Genomic DNA, 25,183 nt, shown 5'->3' with positions numbered 1-25,183 from the left:
CAAAGCAAGAGCTAAGAAAGTGGAAGTTTCAAGAACAACAAAAATAGTTGGAGATGTTGATTTTGGAGGATCACAACTGGAAGTAGTATCCACATTTAAACATTTTGGCTCCATCATAACGCTACATAACAAGATCAAGGAAGAAGTTAGACTAAGGATGGCAGCAGGGACAAGATGTCCATGGGTACTCGATAACACCCTGAAATCAAGAATTTTATCAAGGCCCACAAATACACGAAAATATACCGCCATTATCCGTCCAGTGGTCCTATACAGAGGTGAAACATGGGCACTCACTAGGCAGTTGGAAAACAAAGTAATAGTTTCTTAATGCAGTATCTAAAGGCGGATCTGGGGACCGGTTTGGGATGACAAAGCTGGAGAGGGGTGCAGGCACCACACTCATGAATTGATAGCTGTCTCAGGACTACCGTCTATCTCCAATGTTATTAAATCGCAGAGACTTCGATATGCAGGACATTTTGCTAAAATGGAGGACAGAAGGCTGACTAGAAAAGTTATGCTATGTAAACCCATAGGTACCAGACCAAGAGAAAGGTCTAAAACAAGATGGATGGATAACATAATTGAGGATTTAGACATCCCAGAAATAGACCCTAACGACTGACTGGAGCTTGCGGGATATATATATATATATATATATATATATATATATATATATATATATATATATATATATATATATATATATATATATATATATATATATATATATATATATATATATATATATATATATATATATATATATTATGAATTAACATAATTTGTTCAGTTTTGATGACCTTTTAATGCATGTTTTTCTAGTTTAATTCAGCTTCCTTTGAGTTTCTCTCTGAAAGCTGGATATGGGTCTTTTGCCTCTCCTTAATGGTTTTTATTTGTTTATTTTGGTGCTCCACCCATGAAGTTTGTTGCTTTTTTTTCATGTTTGTGATGGTGGTTTGGTTTCATCGTCTGTGCCACGTCATATTTGGACCCTTTCCCGGAGTTTTCGAGGGAGCCTTGTGATATTTGTTCAAGAGTTCTGTACTCGCTCCACTATAGAAGGACTAGTGTGCTATATTTTTGACAGTATACGGCAGTGCACTTTTGGGTGGAAGAGACTTCCTTTAGCACTCCCACATCGTGTTGCGTCACTAAAGAGGGACCCTGTGTGCTCGTGCCCTTTGTCCAAAGCTGGATTGCTTGGGACCTGTTGTTGGAGGCTTGAACTTTGTGCCTCACCGAGGATTTCTGCAGCCCTTTTATTGTTGGAGTAGAGCTCAGAATTTGCTCTCGTGAATGGCCCGCAGTGCGAGCGTAATATACGCCCTTTAATCTCCTGCCTCTGCCTGAACACTGTGCCCTTGGAGACGTAAGGAGACTCTTTAGTGGCGAAGAAGAGTAAGCCCATTTGATTGTTATTGACATTATTAATATATTTTCTTCATGTGATGGAACAGCAACCCCTTATTTAGTTAGTGTCAGAGTCTACATTTAAATAAATAGAGACGTCCTTGGATTTGTTTTCGAGTGTTACTTCATGGATTCTACTTATTGAGTTATTTATGTTTTATATTGTTAAATGAGTATTTATTGAGTACAATGTACTTTGTGAAGATTTAGGTTAAGTTATAGGTTAAGGTCCCCCCCCCCTCCCCTTTGAATCTCCGCCTATCGTATGTTAGGGAAAGAGTGTTTTTCTTACTTCCACTGATTACTTTCTCTTATTCCTTAGCTTGGTATTTAGGTAGGCAATTGAAGAAGAGACTGCTTTGACATTGTGTGTGCTTGTTTTACTTTTCTCCCCATTATTCAGTTTTCAGAGTTGTTCTCTCGTTATACTAAATTATTGATGCAATAAATTATTGTTAATCTTTAGTTTTTGGTTTTTTGCATCCTCTTGAGACTGTACTCTTTGACTGTTGTTTTGTCAGGTATCATACCCTTTTTCTGGTACTGATCTGAAATATCAGGTCCTGAAGAACTTTAACTTCAGACCTTCTTAAAGTTCATACCAAAATTTGGTGACCGTGACAGGATCCTGACTGACATTCCAACCTTTGGGAGTTTTTTTTAGAGAGGTGTGATAGGGAGAATTAGGAAGTTGGGGTAGAATTAAACTATTTGTTCTTTTGTTACTTTTGCCTTGGTTGAGGAAGATGCCTTTAGTAGGGGATAAATTTGAGGAAGCTGCAGTGCTAGGTCTGACTGGGAGGAGGAGATTTTTTATCTTAAAAGAGATGAGTTATGGTGTTAAGCAGAGTACTTGAACTCAGTATTACCAACAGAATTCAAGAAGGGTCATTTGTTGCGTGAAGTCTTTAAAGCTATTAAGAGTAATAAAGTTAACGCAAGGGAAGCAGTAACGTCTGGTGATTCGGATTTTGTAAATAGCGATATTGACGTGGAGATAGGGGATTCGGGTAGCCAGGAGGTGAGTAAGTTAGGATTGAGAATCCTTTCTAAGGAGTTTAAGCTTAAGGAGATGGAGTATAAGACTTTGCAATTGAGGGCGGAAAAGCGCGAAAAAGAGCGCAAATTTTAGTTACGAATGCGTGAGCTTGACAATAATAATAATAGTGGTGATAAACATAATAGCTATAGTAATCGTTTTGACCTAAGTAGGAAGATGTTCCTGATTTCTTTATTTTGTTTGAACGAATAGCAAGGAAATTTCTTGACCCAAGTATATGTGGACCATATGGTTCAGGGTAAATTAAAAGGGAAAGCTCAGAGAGTATATAATACTTTAAGTGAGGATTTGTCGTCGGATTATGATTCGGTCAAGACCATTATCCTTAAGGCATATGATTTGGTTCCGGAGGCCTATCAACAGAAGTTGCGTAACCTTAAGAAAGAACCCGGTATGACTCTTGTTGAGTTGCAAGGGGAAAGGAACAATTCATTGATGATTGGCTTAAGTCTAAGGAGACTAACTCTTTCGAGAAATTAAAAGGATTAATTTTAGTCGAAGAGTTCAAAAGAATGGTAGTTAGAGAACTAAAAACTCATTTAGATGAACTTAAATTGGATTTGCTTCAAGATATCGCTATTGCATATGATGAGTAATCCCTTGCTCATCGTCAGGACTGTGTGAAATAGAATAACGGTAAGAGGTTCCCTCCTCGAGGTAATGGCTGGAGGGGGAATAACCGGAATCAATTAGATCATGGTACTTTAATTGACAGTTCGGTGGGTGACCGAAAAAAGGGCAAGAATGAAAATGACAATAAGTGTAATGGTAGTGAAGCACGTAGTTTTTTAAATAGCAGTAGGAACGGTAGTATTAGTAATGATAGGTCCTCTAGGTCCAATGTAGTTTTTTTTTTTGGTGCCACCGCCGCGGACATTTTAAGGCAGACTGTTTTGCACGTCGTAGATTTTTAGTAAAGAATAAAGAACCCGTGACATTGGTATCGGCGGAACAACCGCAGAAGGAGGAGTCGAAATGACTAAGATTTGAGAAGTATATATCTGATGGTACCGTCTATGTTGATAGTGCTATGCAAATGGGTTGTGGTGTGAGGATTTTGAGAGATGCCGGTGCCACTCAGTCGTTGATATTGCGGAGGTCAGTTCCCGAGGGTGTTATCTTTATGAATAATAACTTTGTCTTGTTGGGTGGATTTCCTGATACGGTGGCCTCGTATCAACTAGAAGAGTTATATCTGAAGACTAAGAATTTTCAGGGTATGGTTAATTTGGCCATAGTAGATACTTTGCCTATTCCTGATGTAGACATTGTATTTGCCAATGATTTAGCCGCTCAAGCTAAATGTGACGTATTGCCTATTTTGACGTTGCGAGATCTGGCAGGTAACAGTGGTTCCCAACCCTGGTGTTGCGTTGGGGTCGGCAAGCAATATTCTTGGGGTCGTGAACACATGATAATAATCTAAAGGGTGTTGGCTGATATCATTGGACTAAGAAAATTCAGTAGGCTTTACCAAAAGTTTTCCCCATTCCTACCTAAGGTTGTATATATAACTCAAAAAAACCGAAGGATGGAATGACCATACTCAAACTGAGTTGTATCCCTGTTTTTTGGCTTTATTTTTATCTAACGGTCAACTGGGTCGATCGTTCACATATACATACATTACATTACTCTCTATTGGCCTCTCTCGGATCATTTTGTTCAGAAAAAAAGTTTAATAAGAACGATTATCTGTGGAAAGTACTTATAGGGTTTATCCATAGATCTAACAAATCTGTATTTTATATCTGGTTCAATCCTGTGTTTTGTATACATACATACACACGCACACACATATATATATATATATATATATATATATATATATATATATATATATATATATATATATATATATATATATATATATATATATATATATATGTGTGTGTGTGTGTGTGTGTGTGTGAATATATATAAAGAGATATATGTAAACATATATATATATATATATATATATATATATATATATATATATATATATATATATATATATATATATATATATATATATATATATATATATATATGAATATGTGTGTATATATATACATACATACACACATATATATACATATATATATATATATATATATATATATATATATATATATATATATATATATATATATATATATATATATATATATATATATATATATATATATATATATATATATATATATATATATATATATATATATATATATATATATATATATATATTTATATATATATATATATATATATATAATATATATATATATATATATATATATATATATATATATATATATATATATATATATATATATAATATATATATATATATATATATATATGAATTTGCCTTTGGAAATTTATAGTTATGGAGCATTGTTATGTTCAAGAATGTTATAAATTTCATTATTTAAATTTATATCTGAGGATTTTGTTTTATTCGTGTAATAGAAAGTTTTCGATATATGAATTATCTATCAATCATGATATTTATTAAAAATTATATTTTAACTACGAATCAGGAAACTCAAAATAGTCAAATATGCCGATGATATTGTTGTTTATAAATCTAAACTGCAGTAAGACATGGATATATAAGACAAAAATGACAAATGAGTTGTTGTTGATAACTTGAAATGAATATATGTAGTATTGTCTAAAAGGTGCCGTTATAGTATGTGGCCTACCTTTCGAGTGTGGCCTACGGAATTTTGTCTCTGATATAGCATGTGGCCTACATACTGTTATTGCTTGTTTTGGTGGTTAAAGTAAGGTAGTTGATAAAATGATGGTTTGGTAAGTCAGTGTTTACATTTTGTTTGTATTTCTCCATTTAGTAAGTCATTGTTTACATTTTGTTTTTATTTTTCCATTTAGTAAGTTATTGTTTACATTTTCCTTTTAGATCTAAACGAAAAAACAACTTAGTTATTTAACGGAAGCCTTCGTAGATGTTACTCAGAGAATTTTACTTAACAGTAGCTGCCAGTGATGAAAATGCAACGTTGTATTTACAAGAGAAGGGTATCATACAAGTTCAAGATTCATGTGAGAAATGTGATTGTCCTATGAGGCTTACTAATAAAAAATCCCGTGGACAAGATAGAATGGTTTGGCGATGCAAAAGAAAAGGATGCCAGGCAACCAGATCTACTCGAACTGGCAACAATTTTTTCACATATACAGATCTGAATTGCAAGTTAAATAGTTGCCTTTCATTGTGCAAAAATATGGAATTAGTGTATCTATGGACTCTTTCCATGGACGTGGATACAGTGCAAACTATTACAGGAAGGTCTCCTACGACAATAGTGGACTGGTTTAATTACTGCCGCGAAGTGTGTTCAGCTAAAGTTTCTGTTTTAAAAAGAGGTCAAATGAAGGGCACTGAATCTTCACCAGTACAAATCGATGAAGCGCGCTTCGCTGGTCGCAGAAAGTACAATAGGGGTCGCATGTTAGACGGAGATCATGCACCAGAAGAAGAAGATGAAGAAACTGTTGAGAACAATCGCAATCATGGTCGGAGAATTGATGGGCCATGGGTGTTCGGTTTGATACAAGGACGAGATGTGAGGTACTTTTATGTGGAGAAACGAAATGTTGAAACTCTAATACCAATAATCCAAAGGGAGGTGGAAGTTGGTTCAGTGATCCACTCTGACGAGTGGCCTGCTTATTCCCGACTTCAGCATTTAGGATTTGTACACGAGACTGTTAACCACCAGCGCCATTACGTTGACCCAGCTACAGGTGCTCATACTCAAAGAATTGAAAGATCTTGGCTGGAAAGTAAATACAGCATATCGAAGAAAAAGCGTGGAGTCCCAATCCATCACTTCCAAGGGCATCTTGATGAATACTGCTGGCGATTTTCAAAGGGTGATGATGCTGACTTATTTATATGCATACTTGAGGATATCAGAGAAATTTTTAATACTTGAAAACTGAATAAAATCTCATTCAGCATTTTATGTATATGCATATGTTTTTGTTTTTAGATTATTCTTTTAAAATTGTATTTTTAGAAAATTTTAATACTTGAAAACTGAGTAAAATTTCTTTTAGTATTTTATGTATATGCATATATTTTTTTTTTAGATTATTCTTTTAAAACTGTATTGTTAGATATTAAACAATTGTGAAAAATAATTGATTTCATTATATATATACAAACTCTTCCTAAGGTAGGACACATTCAAACCGGCTTAGGTAGGACACATTCAAACCGGGTAGGCCACATACTATAACAGATCCAAAAAGGTAGGCCACATACTATAACGGCACCGTCTAAAATTACTTAAAACAAAAACGGCAATGAAAGAGAGGACGAGAGAAGTGAATATGTGTATGGATGTGTGTATATGCACGTGTGCGCATATATATATATATATATATATATATATATATATATATATATATATATATATATATATATATATATATATATATATATATATATATATATATATATATATATATATATATATATTTATTCATTTATATATATATATATATATATATATATATATATATATATATATATATATATATATATATATATATATATATATATATATATATATATATATATATATATATATATATATATATATATATATATATATATATATATATTTATTTATTTATTTATATATATATATATATATATATATATATATATATATATATATATATATATATATATATATATATATATATATATATATATACACACAGTAGAACCTCGATTTACGAACGACTCCGCTTACAAATTTTTCGGTTTACGAACGACTCCGCTTACGAATTTTTCGGTTTAAGAAGTGACTTTCTCTGAAAAAATTCGTCTCGGTTAACGAATATTGTATCGGTTAACGAACTTAGATTTCCCTCCCACTCGCCGTTTTTTGTGGAAAAGTGTTAACGCCGCACTTCCTGATCGCATTTTTCATGGAAATAACTTTACGACAGCATCTCACAAAGGAGTCACGTGACTCCTCCCACGCATACCTACCACCCCCTAAATCCCTTTATTACCCCCTTCACTCGTTCATTATCTCAGTATCCACCGACTCGATAGCATACATACTTAGTGAATTCGTGGACGATTTCTTTGTGATTTTTACACATGGTTTGTGATCTGTTTTATTTTCACTCATTTGTGATTACAGTACTGTACTGTGTATTATTGTGATACACAATGGCTCCTAAGATGTCGAAGAAGGAAAGCAGTAAGAAGAAGCTGATGATAACGATCGAGATGAAGGAGATCATCGAGAAGCATGACCAAGGCATGCGTCTGAAAGACATTGCTAGTTTTTTCAATCGCTCGCAGTCGACGATATGCACAATATTAAAGAAGAAAGAAGAAATAAAGGCCGCTAAAGTAGCTAAAGGTGTATCGTCGTTGTCAAAACAACGGCCACCTATTCTTGATGACGTAGAAAATTTATTAATGGTGTGGTTAAATGAAAAGCAGCTCGCAGGAGATTCAGTAAATGAGAACATGATTTGCGAGAAGGCAAGAACCATTTACGAGGACTTGGTGAGAAGTAAGCCAGGCACATCAGCTGAAAAACAAAGTTTTAAGGCAAGCCGTGGTTGGTTTGAAAAATTCAAGAAGAGAACGGGTATCCATAGTGTTGTTCGGCATGGCGAGGGGGCCAGCGCCGATACGAAGGCAGCAGAGTCTTTTGTGAAAGAGTTCAAAAGGCTCGTGGACTCCGAGGATTACGTTTCCCAACAGGTGTTTAATTGCGATGAGACAGGCCTGTTTTGGAAGAAAATGCCCAGGAGGACCTATATCACGGCAGAAGAAAAGGCCCTTCCTGGCCATAAGCCCATGAAAGACCGTCTAACCCTGCTGTTCTGTTCCAACGCCAGTGGGGATTGCAAAATTAAACCTCTCCTGGTGTATCACTCGGAGAATCCACGAGCCTTCAAGAAGAACAATGTGCAGAGGAAAAAGTTGCACGTCATGTGGCGTTCTAATACGAAGGCTTGGGTGACAAGGATCTTCTTCGTTGAGTGGATGAATGAGGTTTTTGGTCCCGAAGTCAAGAGATACCTCCTGGAGAAGGACCTCCCACTCAAAGCCTTGCTGTTAATGGACAATGCTCCTGCCCATCCTCCAGCCATTGAAGAGGACATAGCGGAGGAATACAAGTTCATTAAAGGGAAGTTCCTACCACCCAACAGCACTCCAATACTCCAGCCCATGGATCAGCAAGTGATCTTAAATTTTAAAAAAACTTTATACCGAAGCTATGATCCAGCGCTGCTTTGAAGTAACAGAGGGCACCAACCTTACCCTCAGAAAGTTTTGGAAGGATCACTACTCCATCTACAACTGCCTGACTCTGATTGATAAAGCCTGGCAAGGAGTCACCAGGAGAACCCTCAATTCCGCCTGGAAGAAACTGTGGCCTGACGCTGTTGCAGAACGGGATTTCGAGGGGTTCGAACCCAACCAGGAGGAAGCAGTTGACGAGGATATTGTGTCCTTGGGCAAGGCAATGGGGCTGGAGGTGGACACTGATGACATCGACGACCTCCTGCAGGAGCATAAGGAGCAGCTGACCACCGAGGAGCTGAAGGACCTGCACGAGCAGCAGCAAAGAGAGGTAATAGAGGAAATCTCACCTGATGAGGAGGGAGGCACTGCAAAATCACTGTCTTCGAGTGAGATAAAAGATTTTTTAAAGAAGTGGGAAGACGTGAAAAGTTTTCTTGAGGAAAATGTCCCGAATAAGGCTGAAACAGACCGTGCAATAAATTTATTAGTCGATAATGGGGTGGGTTACTGCTATAAAATTTTAAAGAACAGACAAAAGTAGGTGTCTATTGAAAAATATCTTGTGAAGGGGGAGAAAAGAACTGTGAAAGACGACGACCAAGAGTCTCGCAAACGCAAAACCAGTGATAGTGAACGCCATTCTCGCGAGAGAACCCCAGTCAACGTTCCTGAAGTTCTCATGGAGGGAGATTCTCCCTCCAAGCAGTAACCCCCTCCTCCTCCTTCCCCTCCTCTCGTCTCCATCAAGCCAGCAGCGACAATCCTGTAAGGTAAAGTTCAGGTTTACCGTGCATGCATATCCATATTTTCATCATTAAATGACTGCAATATTTTAATAATTTTGTGTAGAGTACAGTAGAGTACTGTATGTGTAAGGAAAAATTTGGGAAAATTGATTTTTGTAGATGGGTTGAACTAATTATTTCGATTTTATAACATTCTTATGGGGAAATTTGTTTCGCGATACGAATTTTTCTGTTTACGAGTTCGCATTAGGAACGAATTAAATTCGTAAACCGAGGTTCTACTTTATATATGTATATATATATATATATATATATATATATATATATATATATATATATATATATATATATATATATATATATATATATATATATATATATATATATAAATATATATATATATATATATATATATATATATATATATATATATATATATATATATATATATATATATATATATATATATATATATATATATATATATATATATATATATATATATATATATATATATATATATATATATATATTTATATATATATATATATAAGACACAAATACAGATATATTTGTTTTTATAATTATATATTTTCATAGCATTTTCCCACATCTACATAGTTATCATTATCAAGTTTTAATTGGCTGATTTTAATCTCTCTCTCTCTCTCTCTCTCTCTCTCTCTCTCTCTCTCTCTCTCTCTCTCTCTCTCTCTCTCTCTCTCTCTCTCTCTCTCTCTCATTTGATTTTACAATAGGTTGTTGCAATTATGGCAATGGCAAACAACAAAGGAAAGCAGAAATATATGGAGGACTACACTAACATCGCTTATACTTGCTTTATCTCAGCAAGAAAAGAAAAATCTCAATTTTTGATGTGCAGTGAAGTGCTTTCAGAAGAATCAATGACTCAAGACGGTTTAAGACATAATTTTGAGTCGGATAATGCAAAGTTCAGTAAAGAAAGCTGATTTTTTTTTTTTAGAATAAGCATGGTGATCTAAAACATTCTCTTCTTGACAGAGATAGAAATTACCCAAAAAAAAAAAAAATGAATAAATAATAAAAAAAATAAACAACAGCAACCGCATGTCATTGGTGAGGAATTCATTTCACCTTTTGCAAAAGACATCGTTCATGACATAATTGAAGATAAGAGAGTTACATCCTCGGAAATAATAACGCTTTCTAATCATACTGTACATCTCCACTTGATCTCATCGCATTAAAAGTTGATGAATCAACACATAGAGTATAGGTAATTTTCCTCGGTTATTAGATTATGGCGATTTTAAGGATGAATTTCTTTCATTCAAACCATTAGAAACAACTAAAGCTTTGGTATATTTAAAAAGAAAATAGGATAATTTCTTAAAAAAAGAGGATTGATGTGGGAAAATGTCGGTGGTATGTGTACTTATGGTGCACCTTCTATGCTAGGTCGTAGATCAGGGTTTCAACAGAAGATAAAGAATACTTCTCCAGAAGTTGTTATAATTCATTGTATGATACATTGTTAAGTAGAAACATTGCCAAAGATTTTAAAAGTTATGCAATCATTTGATAAAGCAGTTAACTTTGTAAAGTCAAATGCATTGAACATCCGCTTGTTTGCTAAAGTGTGTCATAAAAAATGGATTCTAAGTATGAAGTTATGTTACAAACTGGAGTAAGGTAGCTACCAAAAGCTACCCTTTCAGTTGAATGGTGAGGTGAGAGAATTCTTATCTCGGCAAGGAAGAACAGAACTTTCCAGTTTCTTGGGTAATAGGAGTAATTGAGCAAAAACTTCATACTTAATAGATTTTTCACAATTTTCAATTCCCTTAACCTTCCACTCCAGAAAGAAAAACTACATGCCTTCCAAATGAAGTCCAGATCTTTTGGAGTAAATGAAGAAAGAGAAATTTGTGCATGTGTCCCCACATTAAATGCATGCATCTGTTGAATAAAATGACACTGATATTCTATTCAAACAGTTTTCAAACCTTACTGATTCTTCTTCTTAGAGACCTTAAAAGAGGAATTTAGCCAATATTATCCAGAAAAGCCTGAGTTATCCCACACATTACCTCAAATAAACACTTTGAAAATTTTCCCGTAAGATATCCATGGGAGTTTACTGATCTTATTAGATCTGACAGTGCCAAAGCTGACTTTGATTCCCTAACAGAGATTCAGTTTTGGATAATACATTTACGTCGATATCCAAATTATAATGTTAAGCCCCCTTCTTCGACATATGTGTGAAGTGACCTTTTTATTTGTACTTTCAATAAAGTTGAAGCTAAGAACTAATCTCCATTCGGAAGATGAACTACGTTATGCTTTATCGAAAACATCACTGTGAATTGAGATACTGGCGATAGAAAAGCAAAAATCACCCGATTCACATCATTATTCATTATCGAGATAATGCTTGTGTTACTCTAATCAATAACATTCTATTATGAGGTGTGTCTTGTATAAAGAATTTATATATTATATATATGTGCATTTTCGTATTTTTGCTATTCAATGATAAACAGTGTACTTTAATCAATTATATTCTTTTATCTAAAAAAAGAATATACAGGTAGCCTTGATAATTGAGTGGGGTCGCAAAAAGTATGGTCAAGCTGAAATGGGGTCACCATTGAAAGAAGGTTGGGAACCACTAGTATAGGTGATTCATTGAATCCTGTGTCTGTGGTTACGCGTTCTCAATCTAAAGAGGGGTACCTCGCGGAGGTAGAACTCGATGCTGAGTTAATTAATGGACAAGTGACTGACATTGTGACTGATGTTAATGATAATAATGATGTAGACATTGATAATTATGATCATAATTTATCTTTTCAGGGCAAAAATAATGTATCTTTTCAGGGCATTAATTGGAATGCAAAAGTTTTTAAGGAAGCCCAAGGAAATGAATTCAATAATTTGTAACTTAGTAATGGTCGTGATCTTTCTAAACCTGCATTTATGAGAAAAGAAGGTTTGCTTTACCGTGTGAGTAGGTCGGTTAAGGCACCTGCTGACCAGGTAGACGTAATTCGGCAGCTAGTTGTACTGGAAAGGTATAGGAGTAAGTTGTTATATTTCAGTCATGAACATAACCTCGCAGGTCATTTCGGGTTTAGGACTTTCAGAAATTGGCACAACATTTCTTTTGGCTCCAGATGTGTCGTGAAGTTAAAAAACATGTGTTATCTTGTAAGGTGTGTCAGATTGTGGGGAAACCGAAATCAAAAGATCCCTAAAGCCCCTCTTATTCCCATTCCCTCAGTAGGTGAACTTTTCAAGGAGGTAGTTATAGATGTAGTGAGCCCTTTTCCGCGGACGAGCGGAGGTAATGAATATCGTCTAACCATGGTTGATAGGGTGACGCGTTTTCCTGAGGCTATCCCTCTAAGGAGTAATCGGGGTGAGAAGGTGGTGGAATTATTAATTGGATTTTTCACTTAATTCGGCATTCAAGAGGTTTTACAATCAGATTGTGGCACTAATTTTACAAGTAAGTTTTTTAGAAAGAAAATGGTTGAACTTGGTGTTAATCATATTACTTCTTCTCCTTACCATCCAGAGAGTCAGGGTCAGGTGGAAAGGTTCCACCAGACTCTGAAGTCTGTATTAAAGAAGTTTTGTTACGAAACAGGTAATGAGTGGGATAAGGCGATTCCTTATGCCCTATTTGTTATACGGTCTGTACCCAATGAGTCTTTGGGTTTCTCTCCTTTTGAACTTGTATTTGCCCATAGTATACACGGTCCTCTTGACGTGGTAAGAGAACATTGGGAAGGAGAGACATCTGAAGTTGATGTTTTAGATTACGTTTCTAATTTACAGGGAGAACTGAGGAAAGCTTGGGATTTTGCTCAAAAGAATTTGCATAAAAATCAGTCTGTGATGATGTCTAATTATGACATGAGTACCAAGGTTCGTATCTTTAAGACTAGAGATCGTGTGTTAGTTTCATTACTTATACCAGGAAAACCACTGAAAGTTCAGTTTCAGGTCCATGGAGAGTGCTGAAAAAGGTTAATGATGTAAATTATTTGATTGAAACTCCTGGTAGGAGATGAAATTCTTGTATATGTCATGTAAATATGATAAAACCTTTTATTAGCAGAGATGTAGATCGAGTAGAACCAGTAGTAGATGCAATTGCCGTAGTGTCTGTAGAAGTAGAGGAGAATCTTATGACTATCAACAGAATGTCTATTAATCCTGATGATTTGTCAAGTAATTCTAATCTTTTATATAACATTGATGTTAAATTTCAACATTTGAATTCTGACAGATGAGAACCTTTATTTAATATAATCCACAGGTATAAAGATTTGTTTCAGGACGCACCAGGTAGAACAAATGTTTTGTATCACGACATAGACGTTGGGGATGCTAAGCCCATTAAAGAGTCTCCATATAGGCTTAACCCTGTCAAGAAGAAAATTGTTCAGGAACAGGTCCGCTATATGTTAGACAATGATTTAATTAAACCAAGTTGTAGTCTATGAAGTTCCCCGGTCGTGTTGGTTACGAAGGAGGGAGCCCAACACCAACTTTTCTTTGATTACAGGAAGGCTAATGAGATGACCAAGACAGATTTGTTTACTTTGCCGAAGGTGGAAGATTGTATAGACTGAATCGGGTCTGCCAAGTTTATTACAAGCTGGATTTGCTGAAAGGGTATTGGCAGGTTTATGTTTCCCCTCGTGCGAAAGAAATCTCTGCTTTCTTTACAGGTGATGGTTTGTATGAATGCCAAGTCATGCCCTTTGGAATGAAGAATGCGGCTGCCACCTTCAAAAGACTGATGAATTGGATCACTCAGGATTTGGAAGGGTGCGTTGTACACATTGATGATTTGGTAATATATAGTGCTGATTGGGAGTCCCGTTTGGTAAGACTTGAAGCTTTGTTTAAGGGTTTGAGGAAAGCCGGTTTGGTAATTAACTTGGAGAAGATTGATTTCGCTCAGGCCACAGTTTTATACCTGGGACATGAGGTAGGCCTCGGCAAAGTTGCTTCTAAGAAAGCTAATGTACAGGCTGTTGCTAGCTTTTCGGCTCCTCAAAATAGGAGAGGGGCTAGCAGGAATGGTCGGATACTGCAGGAGGTTTATAAAGAACTTCTCTGATATTGCAACTTCTTTAACAAATTTATCAAAAAAGGGAATAAGGATTGTATGGTCCAAGGAGTGCCAAAAAGCCTTTGAAAAGTTAAAGACAGTGTTGACTAATTATCCTTCGCTACAGTCTCCAAATGTTGATCTCCCCTTTAGATTAGCGACAAATGCGAGTGACGTGGGACTTGGAGCGGTTCTTCCCCAGGAGGATGATGCAGGATAGTACACCCCGTCGCTTACTTTTCGAGGAAGTTATTACCGTCAGAGACGAGATATTTTACTATTGAAAAAGAAGCCTTCTGTTTAATAAAAGCTATAACTAATTTTTCAGTTTTTTATGAGTTAATCACTTCATCCTATTTTTGTCTGTACAGACCATAATCCTCTAGTATTTATCCAACGGTTTAAAGACAAAAATATGAGGTTGCTTAGATGAAGTCTCTTTCTGCTGGATTATGACCTTCAAATTAGGTATATAGCAGGGAAGAATGATGTTATACCAGATGTTCTATCTAGGTCTTTTTAGGAGTAGGGAGTAGGTTGTAGTTTGGTCTATAGGTTAGGTATTAATGACTTCTCCTTTCCAGGTTTTGGTTTAATTTCTCTTGCTTGCTCTGTATTAGTTATTTGATTTAATTATAGTATTTAAAGTAACTAATTTGAGTATTTGAAATAGGTAATTTAGGTTTGGCAATTTTTTTTATTTTGACTTTAATAAAAAAAAAAACATCTATTTGGTGGGGAGGTATTATAAATTAACATAATTTATTCAGTTTTGATGACCTTTTTGAAGTAAGTTTTTCAAGTTTAATTCAGCTTCCTTTGAGTTTCTCTCTGAACGCTGGATATGGGTCTTTTGCCTCTCCTTAATGGTTTTTATTTGTTTATTTTGTGTTCCACCCATGAAGTTTGTTGCTTTTTTTCCTGTTTGTGATGGTGGTTTGGTTTCATCGTCTGTGCCACGTCATATTTGGACCCTTTCCCCGGAGTTTTCGAGGGAGCCTTGTGATATTTGTTCAAGAGTTCTGTACTCGCTCCGCTATAGAAGGACCAGTGTGCTATATTTTTGACAGTATACGGCAGTGCACTTTTGGGTGGAAGAGACTTCCTTTAGCACTCCCACATCGTGTTGCGTCACTAAAGAGTGACCCTGTGTGCTCGTGCCCTTTGTTCGAAGCTGGATTGCTTGGGACCTGTTGTTGGAGGCCTGGACTTTGTGCCTGACCGAGGATTTCTACAGCCCTTTTATTGTTGGAATAGAGCTCAGCATTTGCTCTCATGAATGGCCCATAGTGCTAGCGTAATATACGCCCTTTAATTTCCTGCCTCTGCCTGAACACTGTGCCCTTGGAGTCGTAAGGAGACCCTTTAGTGGCGAAGAAGAGTAAGCCCACTTTATTGTTATTGACATTATCAATATATTTTCTTCATGTGATGGAACAGCAACCCCTTATTTAGTTAGTGTCAGCGTCTACAGTTTCGAGTGTTACTTTATGGATTCTATTTATTGAGTTATTTATGTTTCTTATTTTTAAACAGTTATATATTGAGTACAATGTACTTTGTTTGAGAAGATTTACGTTAAGTTTTAGGTTAAGGTTCCCCCCCCCCCTTTGAATCTCCGCCTATCGTAGGTTAGGGAAAGAGTGTTTTTCTTACTTCCACATATTACTTTCTCTTATTCCTTGACATGTTAGTTAGATAGGCAATTGAAGAAGAGACTGCTTTGACATTGTGTGTGCTTGTTATATTTTTCTCCCCATTATTCAGTTTTCAGAGGGGTTCTTTTTTTATACTAATTTTTTTCTTATGTAATTAATTATTGTTCATCTTTAGTTTGAGGTTTTGTGTATTCTCTCGAAGACTGTACTCTTTGAGTGTTGTTTTGTCAGGGAGCATACCCTTTTTGTGGCATTGATCTGAAATATCAGTTCCTGAAGAACTTTAACTTCAGACCATCTTGAAGTTCATAACAATATATATATATATATATATATGTATGTATGTATGTATATATATATATATATATATGTATATATATATATATATATACATATATATATATATATATATATATACATATATATATATATATATATATACATATATATATATATATGTATTTAGATATATGAATATATATTTATATATACATATTTATATATATATATATATATATATATGTATACATTATATATATATATATATATATATAGATGTATATATATTCATATATATATATATATATATATGTATATATATATATATATATATACATAATTATATATAAATATATATATATATATATATATACATTATTTATTTATTTGGATCAATGCATGATATAGGTAAAAAGTGTAGTAATGGATAACGTTATACATTATGCACAGTTACCCCAATTATTTTCGAATATCCAGCATCATTGAGTGCTTTCTGCAAAGTACCTCGCTTCACAACTTCTACTAATTTTTCATCTGAATCTACTCTGCAAATGCTAATAACCTCTTTATTTGGAAATTGGGGAAACAAATGACAGTGAGTAACATCGACATCCAACTTCATTCTTTTGCATTTATACAGTAAAGCGTAAAAGCAAGCATTTAATAATGCTTTAATCTATATTAATATGAAAACAAATAACAGTCAAATCTTTGAAGACTTTCATATTTAACAAAAAAAATATATGATAAAAAACTTCCTTATTTTTCTTGAAATTCGAATAAAAAAACCTATTTTCGAAATCGTGTATACAACAGATTTACTATATTCGCTTAGCACTTCCCTATCATCAAAATTGTTTTTTGTTTAAAGGAGTTTTATCATTCATAGCGTCAAATTCCGTCTTGCAATCGGTGAAAAATTGTGAAATGGACTTAGTTTTGTCCACACAGCTGTACTTTTAAAAAAGATTTAGGAATTCCTCTTTGGCCAACAAATTACAAACATTTACTGTTCAGTAGCAGTAATACATTGTTGTATCAATTATCCGATGATCGACCAGAGAGTAGTATCCATAAACTGTAATTAATGATAATAATCGTCCACTTATAATTAAGCAGAGAGAGAGAGAGAGAGAGAGAGAGAGAGAGAGAGAGAGAGAGAGAGATGATTTTAGATTTAAAGTTTTAGTTTGGAATTTTCGCAAATCTCTTAAATAATTTCAGCGGTTCTTTAATTCTAAATGTAGAAGCAGAAACAAATAGGGGTTGGCGTCATTAGAGAGAGAGAGAGAGAGAGAGAGAGAGAGAGAGAGAGAGAGAGTAATTTCCTTTTGTATCAGAACCATATCGTGCAAGCACTCACAACATAAATGTTAGAACTATTGGGGTCCTTCTTGATGATAAAGGAAGGGGATATTTACCAAAAATCGTTTCCGATAAGAGATTGGTGTGAGGTCCCAGGGTACAATGTAATGGGTCCTCCATTACTCGAGGGATCTTTAACGTCTTTCTGAATGGTTGTTATTGTTTTTATAGAGATTTACAATCGTTTATCTTTTTAGAGGAAACCTTTTCCTGAATTTTGGAATATTTCTGGTTTATCATTTAGGCTACGTGCGATCTACATAATAATACAAATTTGAAAGGCACTGATAGAATATATAATATGTAGTCCCAGAATTTTATATATTATATACAATTTTGATACTTGCATATATTGATTTCTATCCTCAAGAAATGCTCGGAATTTTCATAGTTGGTCCTCTTGTAACTTTCAAAAAATAGTTACATAGACCTTTCTATTTATGGTTTTTTCTTTTTTTTAATAATTCTTCGAACATATATTACAGCGTATCTTATGTCGCATTCTAATCACATATAATCTCAGCTAAAAGGTTTATCACCACTACTTTTAATATCATGATTATTATTAGTTTTACTTTAGTTTTACAGTACTACGAGTATAATATTATGTTCATAATCAGATTAGATTATATTTGAAGAGATGGAAGTCATCTTTCATTAAATTTTTTGGTTTTCTCTATCATAATAATAATAATAATAATAATAATAATAATAATAATAATAATAATAATAATAATAATAATAATAATAATAATAATAATAATAATAATTATTATTATTATTATTATTATTATTATTATTATTATTATTATTATTATTATTATTATTATTATTATTATTATAATTATTATTATTGTTATTATTATTATTATTATTGTTATTATTATTATTATTTGTCATTCATTTGTCTCACTAAATGTAGTGTTTCATATAGCATATGCTCTTTTCTTTCATTCCTAGGGCTATATCGGCTCCTACCTTCTAAAGATTCGTTTTTAATGACTGACTTTCACAGTAAATGCATATTCCAATGGCCTCTCAATTCAATTCACAAGTCCTGTTACTCTTCTATTTTTCCTCTTTCTCATCTTCCACTCATGAGTGCCACGGTACCGCCACACCAATGCGTGATACATTTTTTCTCTTGTCGACCAAAGTGATTTACTGTCGATATGTTTGGAACACCCTTGCCGTCATTATGTTGTAGTCCCAGAGTAGTTTAGCCTTGATTATGTTCGTACCATTTGTTGCAGTATTGTATTTCATATTTTCTAATGAGACTCCACTAGAGAGATTCAGCAGTACCCACTCGTTGTTTATTTTGATATTGAGCGAGTGCTGAGTATTTACTGACGATGAGGGTAATGGGTTCTCCTTTGCCATATATTTTTTGCACTTAGATGAGATGTTATTTCCGTCTATAGTTTGTTGAGTAGTTATTGTTCTTTAAGTCTGATATTGTGCTATCATAATCCTTCCTTTAGATTCCTTCTTAAGTTTTCTTCTTTGTAGCCACTGCTTTGTTTCCTTAAGGCAAATTCTTCAGTCTGCCTCAGGAATTTTCCATTCATTGCATTTTTTTTTTCTCAGTCTGCTTGTCCCCCTTTACCCGTTCTCTTCTTATACACTTCAGGGCCTTCATCCTCCTTTTATCAAGTTTTCTTTCTATTCACTCTTTAGCCATTCATCTTTACTGGTCTTCAGATACTGTTCCAGTGCTCTACTTTTGATATTGACAACAATATTCTCAACTGATGAGTCCTTTTTCTCCTTCACTGCATGATATACACAGCCTGCCAATATTCGCTCTGGGGTGCAGTGCTTGGTACATGTGGATTACCTTTCTCGTTTTTCTATACGTTGCATAGCTCTGACCCTTTCCATTCCACTATTGAAGCACTGTACTTGATATTTGGTACTGTTCAGGGGTTCATAGCATATACAATATTCCAGAGTTAATCCTTGACTATAGTGTGGTTTTGATTTTTGCTTGTATTATCTTCTGACTTTTTCATTAATTTCCTGATGTTTTATTGCCTCTCCTATTATCACGAGGTGTATTCGCCTGCTTCGTCTATATCTTTGATGACATATCCATCTGGCAGCTCTATCTCTTCTGACTTTGCTACTTATCTTCCTCTATGTTAACTAAAGAACGCTTTTCTATTCCGTACTCCATCTTGATGACTCATGATACAGATCTTACTGTCAGAATTATTCAGTTCATTTACTTATTTATCTTTCCCGAAGAGCTGGATGCCATTCATTAACATCAGGTGATTTATCCTGCTGCCTCCTCTCTTCAATTGGTACCCATCTTCAGTTTTTTCAGCAACCTTTTCATGGAACAATAGACACTACGAACAAAAAATTTAGTCCCCTTGGAATATTCTTCTCCTGATATTAGTCTCTGCAAGCCGTTTTTCAGAATACGTAAATAGTGTTTTCTAGTTTTATTTTGTTTTCTTGAGGAATTTGATAGTGTTATCCTGTGCACCATATATCTTTAGTATGCCTTATATCAGCCATGAGTCTTGTATTACGTCGAAAGTTTCCTTGTTGTCTATCCATGCTATATTTAGGTTACTTTCCTACTCTTGCTTTTCTCCATTACCAATATGGGTCTTAGTAACTATTCATTAGTGCCTGTGCATTTCCATCTGCATCATTTTTTACTGACTGTGAATGGCGTTTGTTTTTTTTCCAGGTAGGTCTACAGCCTTCCATTGATGATGCATGTTAGCAGCTTCCCTATTACGGGTAAGAAGGTAATTGGTCTACATATGCTTTCTATGTTTTCCTTAATTTTTGTCTTTAGAATTAGGTGTTTAGAACATAGATAGTGCTGGAGTTGTTATGTCATTCTTGTATGCAATAGTCTGAAAATTTTGAGCCAGTAACCATTAACTTCTTTGGTGTCTGGTGCTTTCCAACTTTGAGTGTTCTTCTGCTGGTTCCTTATAGCTTCTGTTTTGAGATCATTATTCCCCCCCCCCCCCACTTTTAATATCCTCCAGCTATTTTTTTTCGTTTATTGTGGGCTACTGAGTTATTCGATATGTCTTCCCAGAGCTGTTTGGATGGTTCCACTTCTGGTTTCTTCTAGTGGTTATCTTTGCCTTTTAGCTAGCTGTATAGGTGTATCTCGTTTGTTTCGAATAGATTATTGTTCTAATATCATTTATTCCTGTTCACATATCTCTGAACCTTATATGGCCAAGTCTTTATTCGTTCTTTATATTTTCTTCTAATTTCGTTAATCCTTTTTGCCAGTACTTTGTATTTCTCATTTAGTTCTTTCCGTATCTTCCTGTATTCACTTTTACCAACTTCATAGCGGTGAAGGTAATGTTTTGATGGAAGTTTTTTGTCTGTGTATTTGTGATTTACATAACTCAAAAAATATGTAACTAAATCTCATAAAATTTGGTGGAATAATTGGCCATGGTGCAAGAACGATTAGAATGAATTATAGAGTAATTAAGTCAAAAGTCAAGTGTAAGGTCACGAAAAGGTAAAAACCGAATCCTAAAACTCAAAAACTATTTGACCGAATCTCATGAGGTTCGGTGGGGATGATTGGTCGTGATGCAAGGAAAGCTTTGTTCAATGATACTAGTTTTTGGGTCAAACGTCAAGGCCAAGGTCACAAAAAACTAAAAAACGAGTAGCCAAAAAAAAAAAAAAATAAATATTTAACCAAATCTCACTAAAATTTGGTTAGATGACTGACCATGATCCAAGACAATTTTATTAGATTCTGCGAATAACTGGGTCAAAGGTGAAGGTGAAGAAAATTTCAAAAATGTCTTTTGCTAGATTTTGGTCAATTTCTATCGGATTTGCGAAAAACTAGTGCTAAAATGTGCAAAATTCAATAACCTATTTTATGATATCCAGCAAAATATATTAATGGCATTACCCTTGCTTATTCTTGTGTGTGCGCTTGATTGCTTGTGTTCAGCATAAATAAAAAAAAACAAAAAAACTAGCGTATCGAATATCATGAAATTTGGTGGGATGATTAGTCATGATCCAAGGACAATTTTATTAGATTTTGTGGGCGATATGAAAGAGGTAAAGATCAAGGTTAGGAAAAGGTCCAAACCATCTTTTTGCTTTATCGTCCTCAATTTTTATCTGATTTGCACAAAATTAATGCAAAAATATGTATATTTCAATTGTCTCTCATGATATAGGCGAAGGTATGCAGTCAACCGAGTACAAGTTTTAGTGTGTGTATATATTTTTGGAATGTCTGTTTATGTGTTTGTGATTAGCAAAACTTGAAATCTATTCGACAGAATCTCATAAAATTTGATGGGATAGTTGGATGTGATACAAGAACAATTTGCTCTGATTTTGGAAGCAATTCGGTCGAAGGTAAAGTTCAAGATCAAGAAATGGTACAAAACGTCTTTTTTCTATATCGTGGTAAATTTTATTTCGATTTGTATGAAACTAGTGTCAAAATGTGTATTATTTCATTGCTTATCATGAAATATACACTATGATATAGGTAAAGGTATGTGCACTACCGAGTGCCCGTTCTAGTTCAGCCTTTTTTCTACCCATTTTTTCAAGTTCACTCAAGCCAGCTCTCATATCAGTGAATTGGTTTTTCAAACTCCTTTTCCATAGGGCCTGTCTTTAACTCTGCTCAGTGAATTCCACAACGAGTGTTGCTCCAACAAATGAGAAATTGTTGTTTTCTGTGAGGGTAATTCTTGGGATTAAATTCAGTATTTCATTGTTTTCAATTTTATTTTGTTTTAATGTTGGTAATTTTACGATGGGTTTCTGATGCAAAAGTTCATACTGATTGAGCCATCTCAATGAACACTTCTTTTCCTAGAGAGGGTGGTATTGTACATTTCATATTCCTATTTTTTTTTCTTTTTTTTACAAAAAGCTCTCCATCGTACGCTTATCTTTTTTGGTTGTCTTTCTGAAATTATATTGAACATTAGTTTAGTTTTACTCATTTCTATTTCAGTTCTACATTTATTTTTCTTTAGCAATTCCTCAGATGTTTCACCAAACAGAACTATACTACCGCTAAATCTTAAGATTTGAAGGTATTCCTCACTAATGTTATTCTTAAGATTTCCTAATATGGATTGATATATATATATATATATATATATATATATATATATATATATATATATATATATATATATATATATATATATATATATATATCCTACTGTTACTTCTGGTACCAGCTTAGGTGTTTATTTATGTCTTTTTGTGAAGTTCTGTCTTATATCAACATTTTACGGATGTGTATAGAAATCCTCCGTAATTTTTATCATTCAGCTCTGTTATGAATAATATTTAGACTTTTATGCTTTCAAGGAAATATCGGTTGGCATTTTGCTCTAAGTTTTTTTTTTCTTTCTTTCTATTTTTTTTTTTTTTTCAATTTTATGCTTCTTATTTTATTTAGTGTTTCCTCCATTTTTTACCGATTGTATTTACTAATATCTTGGGGTTTTATTTTATTGTTTTGGAGAGTTTTGCTAATTCTATTTTATATCGTTTGAGTATTACCCTCATTTACAATCTTTTCTTTATTAAGTGTTTAGGATATTCTGATAGTTTTCTTTGAACTTGTTCAAGAACCTTTCTACCTTTCTTTTGTACCGATTTCAATATAATTTCTCTTTTTTTTTTAGTGACTATTCATTTATTCTTTAATTGTTTAATATCCCTCGTGTTTCTGGCAGTACCTATTGAATTGCTAAACTAAATTAAGTATATTTCTCTTATTATAAGTGTATATTTTCTTCAGAATTTTTTTTTCTTTTTCTTTCCTTATATCTGAACAAATATTTATTCTAACCATTCTATTGGCACTCTACTTTAACTGGTTCAACAGTTATATCTGTAACTAAATAAAATTTCTTTTACTGAGAGCAAAATCTATTTAAATTCTCGTTTCCTCATTTGGGGTTCTAAGGTAATTTTTTTATTTTTTTTTTCTAAAGTTCATGATTTGAATGTGGTTTCTTTCAGCAAATCTGACATACATGTCTCATATGTCCTTACTTGTGCATACTTCGAATCTATCTACTTATGATTCTCCTTTGTTCTTTTGACTTACTTTAGCATTGAAATTACCCAAAACAGAATAATGTAAAGGCTGTTTCATGTTTTTTTTTTTTTTTTTTCAAATCATAAATATGTCCAATCTCCATAAAATGTTTACATTTCTTCCCCTGTATGGTGAAAATCGCGAAAAAAAAAAGTATTTTCATATGTTCAACTATATTTTCATATATAAGTATAACAATATATTTTTATTTCGGCAATGCATGATTAAATATGCGGCATCACACAGTTATACCTTTTTAGTTGAGCGGACAAAATAGTTCATTTTATGATACAAGCATAAAACTTTACACAAAGCTTCCTTGTGATGTTCTTAAAGAAATAAAACTGTGAGTCTCTCATGTTTTTCACTTTTCAAGTTGGCCCCCACATTATTTTGTTTTTTTAAATGGTGGCAAAATCCCATTCCAGAATTTGACAACCTGACCATAGTTTTGATGACCAGTGGCCTATATTTCAAGTAAAACATCTATATTTAAGTCAGTATTCACTGTAAATAAAATTTTGTGAAAACTCTGCAAAGCGCATGTGCGAAATTAGACTGACAAAGTCGTATGGTTTCATGTATCATAGCATGAACAGGTGCATAATGCTGTGCATTGCAATCCTGACCTATAGCATTTCAAGAGCTGTTGACATGCACTACTCTTGGCGTCTAAAATTTGTCGTCTTTTTGCCAAACACAACTTTCACGTGAAGGTAATTTCATAATGCGAACCACAGACTGACCCCATTTGTGCCACACTTGTAGTACAGCTTGCTTCATGTGCTCTACTAAAGCTGCCCTAGAGGGTGGGATGGCATTATTAGGCTTCTGTTTTTGTGCAAACAATTCAAACCTTGCTTCATCGACTTTGTTTGTGGTGTTAGAGAGGTCGTACATCACCACAACAAACTCTTCAATGACTCTCATGTCTGAAGATGATAAGTCTTCTGTAGGCGAACAGTCTTATAAAAACCGCTGTTACCTCAGAATAGAAATTCCATGACTACCAGCACGAATTCTTACCTTTCCAGCAAATGCAGACACTATATCGCAACCAGAGAAGTCGTGAAAAAATTGCAATCCTCTTGCTTTTGGTCCTAGTGATCTAGATATTTCATGTTTAGGGATCCATCTCAAATCCT

The 25,183-nt window shown here is 34.0% G+C and overlaps 1 protein-coding gene across 1 annotated transcript; it reads left to right on the top strand.

The window, feature by feature from the left end:
• The first annotated feature begins 5,433 nt into the window (after positions 1-5,433).
• On the top strand, positions 5,434-6,426 carry LOC137636379 (uncharacterized). The gene has a single exon (XM_068368791.1). It carries the CDS (start codon positions 5,434-5,436, stop codon positions 6,424-6,426), a length of 993 nt encoding a protein of 330 aa, XP_068224892.1.
• Positions 6,427-25,183: the final 18,757 nt, after the last annotated feature.

This window comes from Palaemon carinicauda, unplaced genomic scaffold (genome assembly GCF_036898095.1).
Source record: "Palaemon carinicauda isolate YSFRI2023 unplaced genomic scaffold, ASM3689809v2 scaffold283, whole genome shotgun sequence".
NCBI lineage: Eukaryota > Metazoa > Arthropoda > Malacostraca > Decapoda > Palaemonidae > Palaemon > Palaemon carinicauda.
This window is presented reverse-complemented; position numbering and strand designations above follow the sequence as displayed.

What these genes read in the sequence shown, in the direction of transcription:
- LOC137636379 (XM_068368791.1), top strand. Translation starts at nt 5,434, where the DNA reads ATGTTACTCAGAGAATTTTACTTAACAGTAGCTGCCAGTGATGAAAAT.